The 17,276-nt window shown below is 39.8% G+C and overlaps 2 protein-coding genes across 4 annotated transcripts; one reads left to right on the top strand and one right to left on the bottom strand.

Moving 5' to 3' along the window:
* Window positions 1-974: 974 nt before the first annotated feature.
* LOC117298330 (integral membrane protein GPR180-like) lies at window positions 975-10,150 on the bottom strand. Of its 2 annotated transcripts, none has more exons than XM_033781512.1 (10): window positions 10,041-10,150; window positions 8,351-8,551; window positions 7,385-7,543; window positions 6,504-6,704; window positions 5,673-5,779; window positions 4,960-5,083; window positions 3,475-3,626; window positions 2,680-2,871; window positions 1,655-1,732; window positions 975-1,405 (listed from the first exon to the last, which is right to left on the bottom strand). In XM_033781512.1, the coding sequence occupies exons 2-10, from the start codon at window positions 8,481-8,483 to the stop codon at window positions 1,244-1,246; spliced, it is 1,308 nt and encodes a 435-aa protein (XP_033637403.1). In that variant the 5' UTR covers window positions 8,484-8,551; window positions 10,041-10,150; the 3' UTR covers window positions 975-1,243. The 2 variants fall into 2 exon arrangements, with proteins under 2 accessions (XP_033637403.1, XP_033637402.1); XM_033781511.1 differs by having other exon boundaries at window positions 8,351-8,689.
* A 58-nt stretch (window positions 10,151-10,208) lies between these two features.
* On the top strand, window positions 10,209-12,826 carry LOC117298331 (coiled-coil domain-containing protein 160 homolog). Of its 2 annotated transcripts, none has more exons than XM_033781515.1 (3): window positions 10,209-10,272; window positions 10,804-11,069; window positions 11,494-12,825. In XM_033781515.1, the coding sequence occupies exons 2-3, from the start codon at window positions 10,854-10,856 to the stop codon at window positions 12,235-12,237; spliced, it is 960 nt and encodes a 319-aa protein (XP_033637406.1). In that variant the 5' UTR covers window positions 10,209-10,272; window positions 10,804-10,853; the 3' UTR covers window positions 12,238-12,825. The 2 variants fall into 2 exon arrangements, with proteins under 2 accessions (XP_033637406.1, XP_033637407.1); XM_033781516.1 differs by lacking the exon at window positions 10,209-10,272 and adding an exon at window positions 10,279-10,443 and having other exon boundaries at window positions 11,494-12,826.
* The last annotated feature ends 4,450 nt before the right edge of the window (window positions 12,827-17,276 follow it).

Below are 17,276 nucleotides of genomic sequence, written 5' to 3' on the forward strand. Positions count from 1 at the left end.
CTCGAATATACAATTTACAGCAATAAAAACTAATTTACTGACAATTTAAAGAATGCCTTACCTCGTGCTCGGAATTAACATAATTTCAAGGCATCAGACATTATTGGTAAAAGGGTTTCATGCAGGCTTAAAAAGAAGTGTTACTGTTGGTAGACTGCATACAAAAGCACAATTTAGTTCATAAATTAATTCTTAAGTGAACATTTTTAGTGGCGTAAAAAGTTTACTTTTGGCTGTAGAGAAATACGTGTATCAACCCCAAAGGTTGAAGCAAAGGCCAAGTCCTGACATTTACAACTGTAAATGTAAGGACCATATCTACATTTAAAAAGAAACTTTGAATTGTAATGTTTTAGGTTTTAAAATAATGCGAGCTGTAACTGTCGTACAGTCAGATATTTTTGCTGAAAACAAGAAGTCATAAAAAATCAACACTATTAGTAAAAAGTCTTTAAAAAGGGTTATTCAGGAGTCACGGAGCACCAAGTTACAATAAATATTGATGTACTATCAAGTTTTTTTCATGCAAATTAAGAGTTCCCGAAAAAGCATTTGAAAATCAAGATGAAAATTGTACAGGTCGAGGAGGTTTTTGTGATAAATAAAATGGAAATTTTCTTAGAATTTGAACATCATTGAAAATCACATTTTGTTATTTACTTTTCATCTGCAGCCATGATTTTCATTCCACCATTTAAAAAAACCCATAAACCTTTGTGTACAAACCATACATTAACACTAAGCCATCGGCTAGTTGGGTGTTCAAGTTGTAAGACATTTGCTCTGGCAATGCAAAGGTCATGGGTTCCAATCCCACCCAAGTGGGAGGGCTGACTGTGAACCGTTCAGATACATTCACCACACATGACACCCTAATACAGGCCAGTATAGTTTCAGGCCTGTATGCTTCGTTTTTGAAAGGGTAAGGGCACCAAGGCATTTTCTCCTTGATAAATGGCACCCTATGAGGAAAATATACATTTTTACTGTGGGGAGCATTTGAGGGGCACCGAGGCAATGACCAGGGACACGGAGGCAATCGCCTTTTTAGCCTCCATGAGGTATCAGGCCTGTAGTTTGTCTATCACTCAAAACCACAGTGGGTGAAACTGAAATGTGTCCAGTCACCAGATTTCACATTATTTTCAGCCCCAGTTCCTTTGCTCCTTCGACGCTCTACAGTCATCGGTTAAAATGCGAGCTTAAATTAAAATTTGAGATTTCCATGAGAAAGTGCTTCTCGTCATGAGGTGAGCTTGATGCTAAGATTCTTCTTATCCATCCTAAGAGGGAGGGTCGTAGAGGAGAGGGACGAAACCTCCCAGTAGAGACTTCGAGAGAGGAACAATCGATACAAGAGAACTACGGCTAAGGTCTGGGCTGAGACGGCTCCTACGGTCAGAACCTGAAAAGGGTGGGGTCAAAAATGGAAGTGGGGTTAGTACAATTTGTTTTCGAGAGTGCTGTGGAGCAGCCCTAACTAATAATAAATGTGGGAGTCTGGGATGGACACACTTCCCTGTAGCTGAGAAGGATTTAGCTAAAGCGTGATCGAGCCGTCGACCTATACCAGTATACATGTATGGGTCGGTACGTGTAAATGACCATAGCTCGGTCAGAGAATACAAAGACTAAAAATAAAATTAGTTTTTACCTTTCTTCTTAAATACTGCGCTATGAAGAGTGATGTTAGAAGTAATGCTGGGTATGCGAAAAACCACAGGAAACAGTACTGCAAAAAAATGGTAAATTCAAACTTTATAATACAAACTTACTTTTACAACGAGAGTTGATTTATGTTAGAATCGGGATAAGGAATGTAATTTGTTTTTGAAGGACTGTATACTCAGTATTTGTCCAAGTTCTGTGAAAAAAAAATCCACAAGCAAATCCCTCTGGTGGGATTCGAACCCACAACCTTGGCATTGCAAGAGCTGATGTCTTTCCACGAGTCTTGGGAAAAACAAGACAGAACCCAGGAATTGCTCTAGCCTTGGCAGCCTTACACTTTTGTACTATATCAGGGTCCTTTTCTGGGGCGGAAAACTTTCAAAGCTTCATAACTTATAACCTGCAAGAAGCCACTAATTTGCTTAGCATGAAATTTCATCCTTGTTAAAAACGGGATTACAAACAACATTTCCTGTTGTTTCATGTTGCTTGTTACTGGTATTCAGCTGTTGTTTGCTTATCCTATAAATCACATGGAAAACTGTTTTTTTCAAGGGAGAAATTTCATGCTAAGCAAATTGTTTTGCTTAGCAGCGCTATGAAATTGGGCCCTGCATGAAGCCACTAATTCCAAAAGATTCACATTCCATGGCAGCATACATTTTCCTGCGGAGGGTTTTGGTCGTCATTTATCCTCACAAATCTGTAATTTTTGTGAAATAATACACTTCCTAACATTATGATTTCTGTTTAATCATATTCTCACAGTGTGCCATGCATACACAAGATGCACAACGCGCATATCTTACGGTGCGTTTGCGTGTTAACGCCGAGTAGTCAAGATACAATGACCAAGAATTACATAAGTTTATTTATGTCTTGTTACACGTGAATGTACGCACGTACGCATGGCAGCAGGCAACGCTGTGAGAATGAGATCAAAACAGGAATTTCTTAGTCTTTGAAATTCCTTAAAAGGGCTAGAGTGTACCTGGATCTAACACTCACCTTGGCAAAACTGCTGTAAAACTCACGCCTCATGGCGCTCCTTTCCTTGGGCAAGATTTGTTGGAGCGTGTGAGCAAAGAGCAACGCTAAGGCTACCCGCAAGACTAGGATCAAGAGACCCGTCACACTCTGGTGAGAATGATAAGGACTGTGGTCGTAGTACCACACCTGCTCCCACAGAATCAGCACACTCTGTGAATAAGAGAGTCATACAAGATTCAACTCAAGTCAAATCAAACTCACATTTATTTCCATAATTCATGAACAATTCTAAACAGTACGTATGACCACCAGAAAGAGAGCATTTTTACAAAGCAGAAAACTTAATTAAGTATGGAGGCATCATCACTTTGCATAGATGTGTTTTCAGCCTGTGATTGAATGTCTCAAATGATGGAAAAGTATGCATAAAATAACAAACCTGTGCAAATTTGAGCTTAATCGGTCATCAAAGTTGCGAGATAATGAAGGAAAAATAACCCTTGTCACATGAAGTTGTGTGCGTTTAGATGGTTGATTTCGAGATCTCAAGTTCTAAATCTGAGGTCTCAAAATCAAATTCGTGGAAAATTACTTCTTTCTCGAAAACTATGGCACTTCAGAGGGAGCCGTTTCTCACAATGTTATATACCATCAACCTCTCCCCATTACTCGTCACCAAGAAAGGTTTTATGCCAATAATTATTTTGAGTATTTACCAATAGTGTCCACTGCCTTTAAGTCTAGACCCCTTAGTTTGCCCAGGTAGCTTTTCTCCATGACAATGCTATATTTACATTGGCAGCCATTATTTACCTGTGTGATGGCCATTCCAGCAGCTAACTTTGCTAACGGTGAACTCTTCCAGACTTCTGATTTGACATGAGTTTTAGCCGAGCCTAGCGTCCAGCCCAGAGATAGACTCAGCATCATGTACAGCATCTCAAACTGAGCAGCGATGTCTGCCACTGGAAAATGAAATCAAACTGTTATTATAATAATAAAAAATAATTTAATAGATGGAAATTTATTAGATAATTATTATTAGATTATTATATTAGATATAATTATTAAAAATCAATATAAAAATATCTTGTATGGCACCTAATGTAAATTATCCCAAAGCATGTTATAATAAAACTATAATAACCCAGACCATTCAATACTTTTCAATAAAATTATCAAAATAACATTTTAAAAACTTAAATGTACAGAAAGCAGCCAAGCAAGTAAACATGGAGGCAAACAAAACTAAAAGTAGATTAAAAAAAGTAGGAAAAAACCCCAATTGGAAAAGAGTTATTAAATACAGGTAGTAAAGCAAAACATAAATAATTTAGTGTTGGTCAGAAATAATACCAATCAAACAATCATTCATTCAGAAAATATTGATATACACCAGTTCAGGCGCGCAGTGTTGAGCACCGTGCGCCATTGGTGAGGTGTACATGTGCTTAGTTTTGTGCACAAAGACATGAGGAAATCATGTTTCTTTTCACTCTTGATGGACACAAGATGTTTTCCTCAACGACTATCACATTTTCCTTAACAGGACATCATGAAAGAAGATCACTGACTACAAAATGTGCAACTAAATACAAACCGAATCACCTTGAAAACGGTGCTTGTCTTAGGTGAATTAGGGAGAAAATGCGCGGAAACTGCATAAAATAGTCACTTAAATGAGGTTTTGTCAGAATTTCAGTATTTTGCTTTGTGCTTTATTTAAAAAAAAAAATAGCAAGAATGTCGTAAATCGTCATATAGTGCAGCCATGTCAGAGAAATCGCATAGATTGTCCAGAAAGACATTAAATTTCCATAAAAAGAGAAAAGAAACATGATTTCCTTATGTCTCTGTGCACAAAACTAGGCACATGTTACCTCAGCAATGGCCGCGGTGCTCAACACTTGCGCGCCCGGTGCGTGCCTGAATTGGTGTATATCGACCACATCAACTATAAATGTTCAAAGGCACACTCATCAAGACAGTAACATGAAACTAAAGTACATTGTTGGAAAAGATAACATTTGAGCAGTTTCATGAAAATATGAGTAGGTAGTCTGAGCATCCTAGATGTGATTTTGGAAGAGTGTTCCATTCTTTTGGGACGTATTAGGAGAGTGAGCGATATGCAAATGATACAGCATGGGTTCTGGGCATGATAAACTGATGAGAAGATGTGGACGATCTAAGCTGTTTGCATGGTGGTTGAACAATCTTGAGTAAAAAAAAAAAAAAAAAGAAAAAAAAAAAAAAAAGAGCCTCATTAGAGACGTTAGCTGCTGTAACACAACTTACATTCTGAGACATTTTCCATTAGCGGTGATCCTTGACCGTCCACGGAATAGCTATACAGATGAATAAACATGCAGAGTGATCCTACTGCTTGAAGGCATAGTACTGTCGTCAACATCACCAACACCTGGCCAAGAATGAAAACAAAGAAAACTCTTTACATGATTGTAAATGGACAATTGGTGTAATAGTTCAGTTTCATCAGCATGCAAGGCCTTACTTCACATAATTTGGTGCTCTTAGGAAAGATACTTCTGTACAAGAGGAAGGTAAAGTGGTGTCTTTCCTCACATTCCACCTCTTGGAACCCGGTTCGAATCCCAGCAGGGGCACTATGTGGATTGGGTTTTCAGTCCCTATTCAGGGGTTTTCCTCCAATATCAAGTTATGAAATTTCTTCATTGTCTTCTCTCTTCTCGTTTGGCTTTAATAAGAGCGTTAAGAATATAATTACAAATCCAAAAAAGGCAATCGTCTTGTTCTCTGTGTGCATCAGCAGTAATGAATAATGGTTCTCTCATTGTACCAGTCTATTTTTGTCCTTCCAGCCTCGGTTAGATCACATTGATTAAAATGGAAGATGGCTGCACTATGAAAAAGATAGACCACTCTATTGCCATGCAAACTGGCGCACTTTGTTTATCAACAGTGAAAAGGTCTTTAGTGGACGAGTTCATCTTGCACTTGATCATCGAGGTAATTGGTGTTCTACTTACATCATGCATCGGCCCTCGCTTCCTGAGATTCTCATAGAGTCTTGGTGCCCAGATACATCCCACAATGAAGTAGAGTAACGTCAGGATCTCATAGAAACCCAACAGACCTGAAGAGGAACCAAACAAACAACAACTTAAGGTCATACTTGCAATTTCATTCCAATAAATTAAAAGGTTGTTATTAAAGGCACTGAACACTAATGTTAATTATTCAAAATCATTGTCCAGTATAAAAACTTTTTTACTTGGTAACGAGCAATGGAGAGCTGTTGGTAGTATAAATAATTGTGAAGACGGGCTGGATACACTGCCCGAAGAAATGACAAAAGATGGACAACATGAAAAATGGACTGGCAACCAAGGACAAGTTAAAGACTCCCACTGAAGTAACATAGTTTTTGAGAAAGAAGTAACTTCTCACTCAAATATAAAAAAAGACTTCAGATCTTAAGCCTTTTATTAGGCATCTGAAAGGACACATGAGCAACAGGGGATGTTTTTTTCTTTCATGGAAATTCCCTGGCCACTTTGATGACATACTGAACCCAAATATTCACATGTTTGTTATTTCACGTATATTATGATGTTGGGATACACCAAGTGAGAATACTGGTTTGTTTTCTAGTGTATCCTGAAATTGTTATTGTCGACATGAAAATAAATGTTCATTGAATTGAATTGAATTGAAATTCACCAAAGGATTGTCCAGTGCCTTTAGTTCAAGTGAAACATGGGCATAAGTTTGACAAATAAAATAAAAAATCCTCAAGTAAATGTCCAGTGTAAAATGTGTACCATGCATACTGAGAGAAATTCCTGTTCACAAATTACCTGTCTCTTCGCAGCTGAAGTGATTGACGGTCTCATCGTGTCTGTCCGCATTGAAGAAGTGTAAAACGTAGTCCATTGTAGGAAGCTCAGCCGGTGGTGGTACCCTACTACACGTGTACATGTCAGCATAGACTGCATGTAAGACAATGGGCTGCTTGAGATCGTTCAGCGTGTAGTTGGCCGTTTTGTCATGAAGTGGTACTGCAAGTACAAGGACGGGACAATAAGAATTGGTTATTTTTAATTAATGTAGGGAACCCAAGTGCGCCCTCAGTGTTCATCTGTCTCATTCAAGCTTTTGTGATTCACGTATTTACAGCAAATAGTTAAGTTTGATGTAGTGGCCTTAAGGAACGGTCTCTTCAGCTTTTGAGCAAGAGAGAGCGTCTTAATTTTCTGTATTTCTCACTATTTTGTAGGGAGCATGGCTCTGGTGGAAAGAGTTACTGGCATGTCGTGGCCAAGCGGATAAGGGATAAGAGCGTAAGACTCGATGTCTGGTGTTTCTGCTCAGCAGAGTGTGGGTTTGAGTCCTGCTCGTGAAACTTGCGTCCTCAAGCCAAACACTTTACCATTATTGCTGCGTCCTTCGTCCCCTGTGTTGTGTAATGCATGTACAAGAACCCAGCGCACTTATCATGAGAGAGAAGGGGTTTGCACCAGTGTTCCTGGTCTGATCAGCAGCATATTGCGCCACAGCACCTTGTAAACCATTACATGGTGCCATAAAGAAAAAGGTCTCATACTTCAAAAACGAAACTCCACAATATCTTTCAGGAACAATACCGCATGTTTAAGTGCATTTAGCGCCACTGAGTGACGGATATGGGTGCTATATAAGAAGCCATAATTAATAACAAATTATTTGAACAATCCCTTACCAACGCCTTGAGCCATTGCCAGCCGAGCTGCGCAGTCGGTTCCGTCATCTTTGCTCTTCCTTGCCAGGCTTCGCTCCCACTCTTCCGTCGAGAAAAGATACAACTTGCCTGAAAACAGATTGTTGTTTGGTCGCTCATGCTGGATCCGCCCAGTATGACCTGAACAGAAGGACGAGTTTCAAACAAATTAGAAACTAAACTGACTGACTCACATTTTAGTGTTAACTTTTAAGCCATAGCAATCTATGATCCAGTGAAGCCAAGGGCCAAATTTCATAAAGCCTATTAAGCACAAGGAATCGCTGAGCACAGAAAGATCTTGCTTTAATATTTAAAACAGTAAGCAAAGAATTCCTAGTAACAAAGAGTAGGGCCTATAGACACGCGCACAAGCAAAAACTCCCTGCTAATACCTGAAATAATATATATTCCCTGCTTCCGTAAGCACAAATTCTTTACTTATGGTAAGCAGAGCCATGAAATTTGGCCCTTTCTCAAAACTCGGCTTGGGCTCCAGGCTCCCTCTGCTGATGTTCAAACCGCCACCATGTGCAAAATACACGCAGCTCCAAAAAATGTATAGGCCTCGAAGCCAGTTCATACGCAGCACACAAAGCCCAAGCTAGTGAAGAAGCCCAAGCTAAGGTTTGAGAAAGACACCTGGTATGGTCCCAATAGTAAGGTTTGAACATAGTGGTGTCTTGCCTCGCCTTCCACCTCTGGGACTGCGGTTTGAATCCCACCAAGGGCACTACACTGTACATGTATGTGGATTGCGTTTTCAGTCGCTACCTGACTGCGTGGGTTTTCTTTGAAATATTTCTCAGGGGTTTTCATCTCCTCATGTCTAAAACTGAAATCTCTTCAATTTCTTCTCACCTGAACAAGCTTTGACAAGAATTATCATAGATGCAGGATACATGCAGGGGATGCAATTTGTGCAAACTCTGCTCGTCATGGACTTACCCGAGAAACAAAACTTGCCGATGTACTGACCGCTGCTCCCTGCTGCTGTTACTGGCTCAAACATTCCACTCATTGTCTTGGCATCAGACAGCGGAGTGTACAGCAACAGCAGCGCACAGCATGCTGCAATCATGACTCCTTCAAATCCCGATCTCACTCCTCAGATCATATGGAGCAAAAGATGAATTGAGCAATTTGAATCTAAAATTTTATGGAGTAATAGATGTAATGAGTGTCTGCAATTGACAGATTGGGAGGTTTTTGGCTCGTCTCCTTACAGAAGTTATTATGCGGAGGGCCTCATGCAAAGTAGCATCAAATGATGTTCGAATATGGAGCCTGTAGGTGAAAGGATAAAATAGATTAAACCAACCATAAGTTGGATGATCAAACAATTTTTTAAAACAAAATTAAGAACATGAAATGAATCAAGAAACAAAATAATAATGAATGGGACAAACCGTTGTATAAGATATCCCTGGCTGGTTGTGTAGGGCTTATTAAAGGATTTGGGTACTTTTTGTAACACAAAACACAATGTCCACAGATTTGCATCAAACTTAAACCTTTTGAAGATATTGATAGTAGAAAGCGTACCTAAAAATATTAGTTGCTGAGGTGCTGTAGTTTTTAAAAAATGAGTATAACAATGACATGAAAATACGTTTTTAGATGCTAAAATAATTTTCGTCTCATAATCACTGAGACGGAAATTATTTTCATGACATTGTTTTATTCATTTCTCAAAAACTACAGCACCTCAGCAAGTAATATTTTCAGGGCAAGTTGTCTACCATCATAATCTTCAAACTGTGTAAGTTTAATGTAAATCTGTGGACATTGTCACTTGTGTTTTTTGTCCTACAAAAAGTACATATACCCTTTAATAGCTCCGTGACTATAGACCAAGTTAGCATGGTTAGTAGCTAGGTGACTATAGACCAAGTTAGCATGGTTAGTAGCTAGGTGACTATAGACCAAGTTAGCATGGTTAGTAGCTAGGTGACTATAATATAAAACTGGGGCACTTTATTATTATTTACATCTGCAGTCGCACTAGATACAGCACATACACTGATGATAGTGCTATGGACTGCAGATATCAACATTTTGAAAAAAACAGGCACAAGCAGCAGCACCTGGCTCATTTAATTGTAAATGTAAGGTAACGCTCTGTGGTGAGGGTAAACCTTTGCCGGACAATGCCAGAGCGTTACAATTATTGTAACGCACAGCACGCCCAGCATGTCCAGTTAAATTATTTGACTTTGTCTTGAGGACTATAATTTGAATCACAAAGAAAATGAAGAACTTCTCAAGTCACCAGCTGCGAAACTGGTCATGAATGACTGGCCACCAGGCAGTGCCAAAAAGTTGGTAGCACTCGGCATGCTGTAAGCAGCCAGCCAGAGGCAGATGATGGGGGAGCAGAGGGCGGGGGCTGTAGCCCATCGCTCGGAACCTCTGACACCACCTCTTGCCGCCCCCCCCCCCGCCCCATCCATCAAAAATGGAGAAACAAAATTCACAAATTGTAATAAAATAAATGATTGAAATGAACAATTGAATAACATTGTTCCTCGGCCTGTCCCCGGCCCTCTCCCAAATAATGAAATTTTCTGTTATTGGTGGTCATGTTTGTAGTTACAGTTATAGAGAATATATTTGGCCAAAAGAGTCTGAAACTTACAGCAATTCCCAAGCAAAATGTACACTCAGCAGCTCTCGCTGTCACCGCCAGATTCACGTCAAAAGTAAATGCACGGAATGTTGCTGCACACATGCCTTTTGCATTGACACTTTTTTTTTTGCCTCGTCTACGTGTGCGACGAACAGCGCCACCAATTGACGAGTTTTGAGTGATTGTTGTTGATCCTGCTTTTGTTGACTTCATTCGATGATCGACTTGGGGTTTTGGGCTGGTATGTATTCTTGCTCTATTGTTGCTAGAATTATTTTTTAAATACACTGTGAGTGTGATCAATCTGTTCAGACCGTCCGAGATCCGATAAACAGCTTACTTTCTACATCTTTCCTCCATGCTTTCTACAAATCAGTGTCAGCTTTTGAGCTGAGCTGAGTGAACAGTGAAGGTAACGTTTATTTAGAGAACAGACAGGGGAGGCATTAAAAATAATATAAACAAGCACTCCATTCATTGAGCATACATGTATTGAATGGTATTTATTGTGTATCAAAAACTGCTCATCATGACCGTGATATCTCATACATTCATTCATTCGAACCATGCATGATCGGGGCGGATCAATTGTTGAGGAAGAAGGGGGGGGAGGAAGAAGGTTTAAGTAAATTCGTAGGGGTAAAAATAATTACAGTTTTATAATTTTTTGAGATTTTTTTTCTATTTTTTATAATTACAGTGTACTGTAATATTGTGATAAGATGATTATTTAAAAATATGTAGGCCTACCATTTATTTTGACCATGCACAGCAAAATCAAGACGACAACAGAGTGCAACGAAACAAATCTGACTTTCGAAGATGGAAAAACACTGGGTTGAGGACCTGTTCCCTCCATTCTACACTTACACCTTGGACAAGTCGACAACATCACAAGAAGAAGAAGGGAAAGACAGTCCCAGCTTGAAACCTCATGATGATGAGGAGGAGTACATCAAGCGTATTCAGGAAATGTACGACAGAGTTCGCATCGATCTGAATCAGATTGAAAAAGAACGACAACAGAAATGCATCCAGGTGAGGATGAGGTCAACTGAATGAATTGTTGCGATAATCTTAAATCTACGCCCTCCCTCCATTTTCCCGCTGTCGGGAGGAGGGTTTTGTACAATTATCACAACAACTGAATGAAAAGAAGCCAGTTGCTTTTCAGAGTTTAGACAATTGAGGAAGGCCCCGCGGGCCGTAATGTGAGGAGGCCCTTTCCACATTCCCAAATAGTGTTTTCAATGACAAATTACAGGCATGAAATTTCATCTTTAAAAAGGGCAAGGCCATTACAAAGGGCACTTCCATTGAAAAATCTTAAAATCAACGGAAAACTTGTAAAAGGGGCACCAAGGCCAAGACAAGAGAAACAGAGGCCATGACCTGCGTGCATGGCCTGCATGTAACTCCAGGACTTGTTGGTAACAATCTTCTTCCTTTCTTTACTATGTAGGTAGGAGAGCCATTGTCTGAGCATCTTCCACAAAAGTCTCCAATCGTATCTCCTGATAAATCTAAGCTTGGAAGGAAAACGCCAACTAATAAAGAAGAATGTATCTGGACAGCTGAGGAGCTGGCGTTTCTACGCCAGGCGACTGAGGAGACAAAACAAGAGAAAACACGACTCCAAGCTGAGCTTAGCCTTGCGATAAAGCAAAGAGAGAAACTTGGACGCAAATGCAAGAGGCAGTCGGAAGCCCTTGCCGTTAAGAACACAGAGCTACTCGAAAAGACCAAGGAAACGGAGAGGCTATCCCTCCGCTGCCACCATTTAGAGAAAGAGTTAAAGCACTGCAGGATGATTACGAGACTTCAGGAAGAGGATATTGATGAACTTAAAGAGTCCAAACAAGAGCTCAAGAAGCAGTTCACGGCTTTAAGACATGAGCTCAGTGTCGAGAAGCTGACTGGAGTTAAACTCAAAGGAGAACTGCAACAGGTCGGAAAGAAGAACGCTTTGGAGACCATCGTCAGGGAGGACGGGATCCGCCTGGACTATGAGCGACAGATTAAGAGTCTCTACGAGGAACTTCAAGGTGCTAAAGATGAACTTGATAAGGAGAAAAGAGAAAATACATCAACAAGGAAAGCTTTGGAACACTTGAGAATTCACTTTGCAAATTTCCCTGCTGTTAAGGATCAAAGTGAACCTCTGGGTAGAGAAAATGATGAACTGGGTCAATTAAACTTGTACTAGTCTTAGCCTGCAAGATCACAGGGGAGGGGGTTGGCTGCAAGAAATTTGATGAGCTGAGTGAATTAAACTTGTACTAGTCTGCAAGATCAGGGAGGGTGTGTAGGCTGCATGATAAACTGGGCCAATTAAACTTGTTCTAGTCTGGTCTGCAAGGTCATGGAAATGGTTGGCTTCAAATTAAAGACAATGATGAACTGGGTGAATTAAACTTGTACTAGTCTGCGAGGTCAGGGAGGGTGTTGGCTGCATGTAAAACACTGAACTGGGTGAACTAAACTTGTACTAGTCTGTGAGGTCGGGGAGGTTGTTGGCTGCATGTAAAACACTGAACTGGGTGAATTAAACTTGTACTAGTCTGCGAAGTCGGGGAGGGTGTTGGCTGCATGTAAAACACTGAACTAAGTGAAATAATAAACTTGTGCTAGTCTGCAAGCATCGGGGAGGGTGTTGGCTGCATGTACATGTAAAACACTGAACTGGGTGAATTAAACTCGTACTAGTCTGCGAGGGTGATGGCTGCATGTAAAACACTGAACTGGGCCAATTAAACTAGTACTAGTCTGCAAGGTCAGGGAGTCGGTTGGCTAAAACTTGTACTAGTTTACTAGGTATGAGGGGGGGGGGAGGGGTGGGGGTATCGGTTTATTCGGTTGCATACAATACAATGAAATGGGTGAATTAAACTTGTTCCAGTGCAGTCTGGGCCTAATTTCATGGCTCTGCTCATTACTGCCGAATTCTGCGCTTACAATCACCATTCTCCGCTTACTGTGCAAGTGCCAAAAGAGGGAGTTGCTGCATATAAAACTACTGGGTTGAAATAAATCATCAGAATTTGAATGTGGTACCATACCTCTGGACACTTTATTATAAATAACATGTCCTTAAACTAGCATTATCAAATCACTTACATGATAATAACATAGATATTTAATAGAAAAAATATTAAATACTAAAAAAATTATAGATAAAAGCTGACTGTCGCTACCCTACTTATAATTATTATTACAAAATCATATAGTAAGGATTTACCAAAAGATAAAAGTACGACTTGGAAAAAAAGGAAAATCTATAACAAATATTTCATACTGTAAAGATTTCAGTACTGTTGGATCAGTGCAACATGGTCGTTAGTCAATGCAACACTTTCACACCAAAGCCCTGGGCCTAATGTCATGGCTCTGCTTATTACTGCCGAATTCTGTGCTTACAATCACCATTCTCCGCTTACTGTGCAAGCGCCAAATTTCTGTGCTAGCTGTGTAAGCGAAGAATGCGTAGTTAGTAACATGGAGTATGTACGACAGAAGCAAAAATTCCCTGCTAAACCAGGAAATACTTTTGACATTAGTGCGGAATTACCTGCTTCGGTAAAGGTCTATTTTTTGCTTAAAGTAAGAAGAGCCATGAAATTGGGCCCAGGTCACATGAGGCATTTTAAAATCGGTTCCAGGCAATCTCCATGAAAAGAAGCCATTCACATTTCAATGTTCACATAATTATTTGACATTGTTTGAAAAATGACTCATAAGCTACCCAAGTTGTCTTGTAGAATTGACTGCATTTGGTTGCCTTCAAATTGCCTGTAAAAGTTGTGACAAGGCCCTTATACTTCACACTTAAAGGAACACGTTGCCTTGGATCGGTCGAGTTGGTCTTTGAAAAGCGTTTGTAACCGTTTGTTATAAAATGCATATGGTTAGAAAGATGTTGTAAAAGTAGAATACAATGATCCACACAAACATGCCTCGAAATTGCTCGGTTTTCCTAGGAAACCATGCAATTTCGAGGCAAATTAATGTGGATCATTGTATTCTACCTTTCAAACATCTTTCCAACCATGCATTTTATAACGAACCATTACAAACGCTTGTTATAGACCAACTCATCCGATCCAAGGCAACGTGTTCCTTTAATAATGGGTTGGTGGAACCATCGATGAAGGAAAGGTTCTACATCTGGGAATGTTGAATAAACACCGAGGCAAAGGATTTGCAAGAAGTTTGTCTTATGACCATGTTGCTCTGAATTAACCTTTTTCTACAACGCTTATTAAGGACACACATTTAAACTATCCAGTCCACAGATATGGTTTGATATAAGAACAGGGCCTAATTTCATAGAGATGCTTAAGCACAAAAAGTGGCTTGAAGCACAACAAAATGAACAGCCAAACTACCATTTCACGAGTACACTTTGTGCCTGGTATCCTGCTCATTTCTGCTTAGCAGAATTCTTTTAAGCATATTATGCTTAAGCAGCTTTATGAAATTGGGACCAAGGTGTGCTATGCACACGGTTAAAAAGAAACACTAAAATGCATTGCCAACTTATGCCAACCTTTGGTTCAGGTCAAACAGGCAATCAATTCTGCCAATCTCCGAGAAAAGTATCAAACCAAATTTCAATACTTTTCTTCGGGACACAGTATTGTTCCCAGAGCCCAATTCCATAGAGCTGCTATTGTGAAACATTATTCTGCTAAGCACAACTAAGCAGGCTCCCAGTTACATTTTGTGCATATAAAATGTTATCTTTACTGGTAACCTCATTCTGGTAAGCATAAGTTTGTTTTGCTTAGCAGCTTTTTATACTTTGAAAAGCAGCTCTATGAAATTGGGTCCAAGCGCTCATGTTTGCATGCACTGCAGTTGAATGCCTCAAATTGCTTTGTTCCACTAAAAACAAAAAAGCAGCTGGCAGTGGTGTTGGTTTTCATTGCATCATTTCGAGGATTCGTTTGTTCGTACCACAGCTTCTTAAAAAGGCTTTAAGTTTTAGTGAAAAATCTGAACAACAGAATTGTTACATTGACATTAATAAGAACATCTAAGAGTTGTTAACCTTTGGAAGCAATTGAACTGCTCTTTGCGTTAGTTCAGTTATGCGTTTCTATGGGGATGTTTTGTTGTGAAGGGGCGGTTTTAACAATTGAAAAACTTATATACTGAGTTTACAGAGTTTTACATGGCATGCGAAAAAATTGACTTTAAACTTTACGGAAAGCATTGAACTCTCTTATTGTTTTGTTTGACCATTTCAAACTGGTTTTGAACCGTACCAGCCTGCAATATGATTCAATGGTGTAGTGGCATCCACACAATACACAGTCAACCCTACTACTGTTTAACCATCGTCAACTAGTTTTAAACTACATGTATACCAGACTGCAATATGATATTGTAATGTACATGTAGATGCATCCACAAAATACAGTCAACCCTCCTACTGTTTAACCATCATCAATATGATATCATGGTGTTGATGCATCCACACAATACACAGTAATCCGCCTACTATTTGACCATCATCAACTAGTTTTGAACTACAATGTATACCAGCCTGCAATATGATATCATGGGTGATGCATCCACACAAAACACAGTCAACCCTCCTACTGTTTGACCATCATCAAGATATCATGGGTGATGCATCCACACAATACAGTCAACCCTCCTACTGTTTTCGTTCGGTGGTATCATCCACTGTAGTCTTAAATTTATAGATGCGCTAAGCCTGGCTCATATATATTATAATGTAATGAATGCATACACAGTACACAGTCAACCCTCTTACTGTTTGACCATCTACATTTATGTTTACGCTGGTTTACTCAGCAGGACCCACTGTGGTTTTGAATGATATGTAATAAACCACCGAGGAAACCGACTGGGTAAATTAAAGTTCCAAATTTGGTGTACACTAAAAAAAATTGGGGGGTAGAACAGGATTTGAACCTGCAACCACCAGACCAACTGAGTTATCTAGCCATAATGTTGGCATTTTCTCAACTTTATAAGAAGCTATTTTTTTAACCTAGTTTGAATGATACTCTGGCTTCATGATGAATGGGGATGTGTCTACACAATGTACAAGTTAGTTCTGTGCACAGTTGCTCCACCCTACAAAACCCATGCTGTTGAAGGGTTTCAAATGGTTGGTCAACTCGCTGGTATTTTCTTTAAAACCAGGAGTACCCAGGCACCAGTGTTGTAGTGGTGGGCTGTAAATTAAATTTAGTCCACCAAGGGTGGGTGAGTGGTTCAACAAAAAATTTCAAGTTGAGATAAGGGGCATTCAATGCTAAAGTGCAGTCTTGGGGAAATCTGTGCTGCGCAGCACAGTTTTATTGTGCTCGAGTGCTGGGCGAAATTTGTTAGTTCTGGACAGGCCCGCCAAGCACCGGCGCCCCCACCCATGGTGGCTAAATCACTGTCAGGCACAGATGAGTGTTTGGCCCCACCCCTCTACCTACTGCTATGGACCGATCCGGCCTGTCAATCAAACTGTGCGCGTTCACCCATTTGACCAATCACAGCAATGATTGTGGTCGGACAAACTCGGTCATGCGTGCGCGTATATTTGGCACGCGCGGCAGAATCGTACAGAATGTCATTGGGAGTGCTCGTACACTAACTTGCTCACGTGCGCGGTGGACGGAGCTTAGTGGAAAGCCGGAACGGTCCATTCACGAAAGGGTTCAAGTTGATTACAGTGGAGTGTAGAGTATTAAAACGTTTACATACTGGGTGAGGGTAAATCTGTGCCTATTTTTTTATTTATTTTATTTTAAATTTAATCGGATTTAACCATCTGCATTGTGCAGTGCATGTTGATTAATTTACTGGCATAAACCCTAATAAGACCATTTCAAGAGATTTAGGCTCGTTCAAGAGCTTTATGATTAATCTCTCAACAGTTCCACCAAAGAGAAAAGCAATAAGCATGGATTATATTCTCTGTAGAATCTTAAATTTGTGGTAGGTATACTTTTGCCCATTAAGTACAAAGTGAAGTGTTATCTTGTTTGATTAAAAAAAAAAAAACACATTAAACAAAATATCCTTAGGGAATAAATAAAAAATAAATAAAATACAAACTAAGAATACCAGGCACTCAGTTTGTAGAATTTAAATTCAAACTGAATTGATTGGCCATCAGGCCTGAAACTTAATGTTCATGTAGGGCAAGGCGTCTTTGTTTACTTCTTAAAGGAGTACCTAGGATTCAAAGTGCCTCTAGCTACCGCGGGCGCAACC

Source organism: Asterias rubens, chromosome 13 (assembly GCF_902459465.1).
Source record: "Asterias rubens chromosome 13, eAstRub1.3, whole genome shotgun sequence".
Classification (NCBI taxonomy): domain Eukaryota; kingdom Metazoa; phylum Echinodermata; class Asteroidea; order Forcipulatida; family Asteriidae; genus Asterias; species Asterias rubens.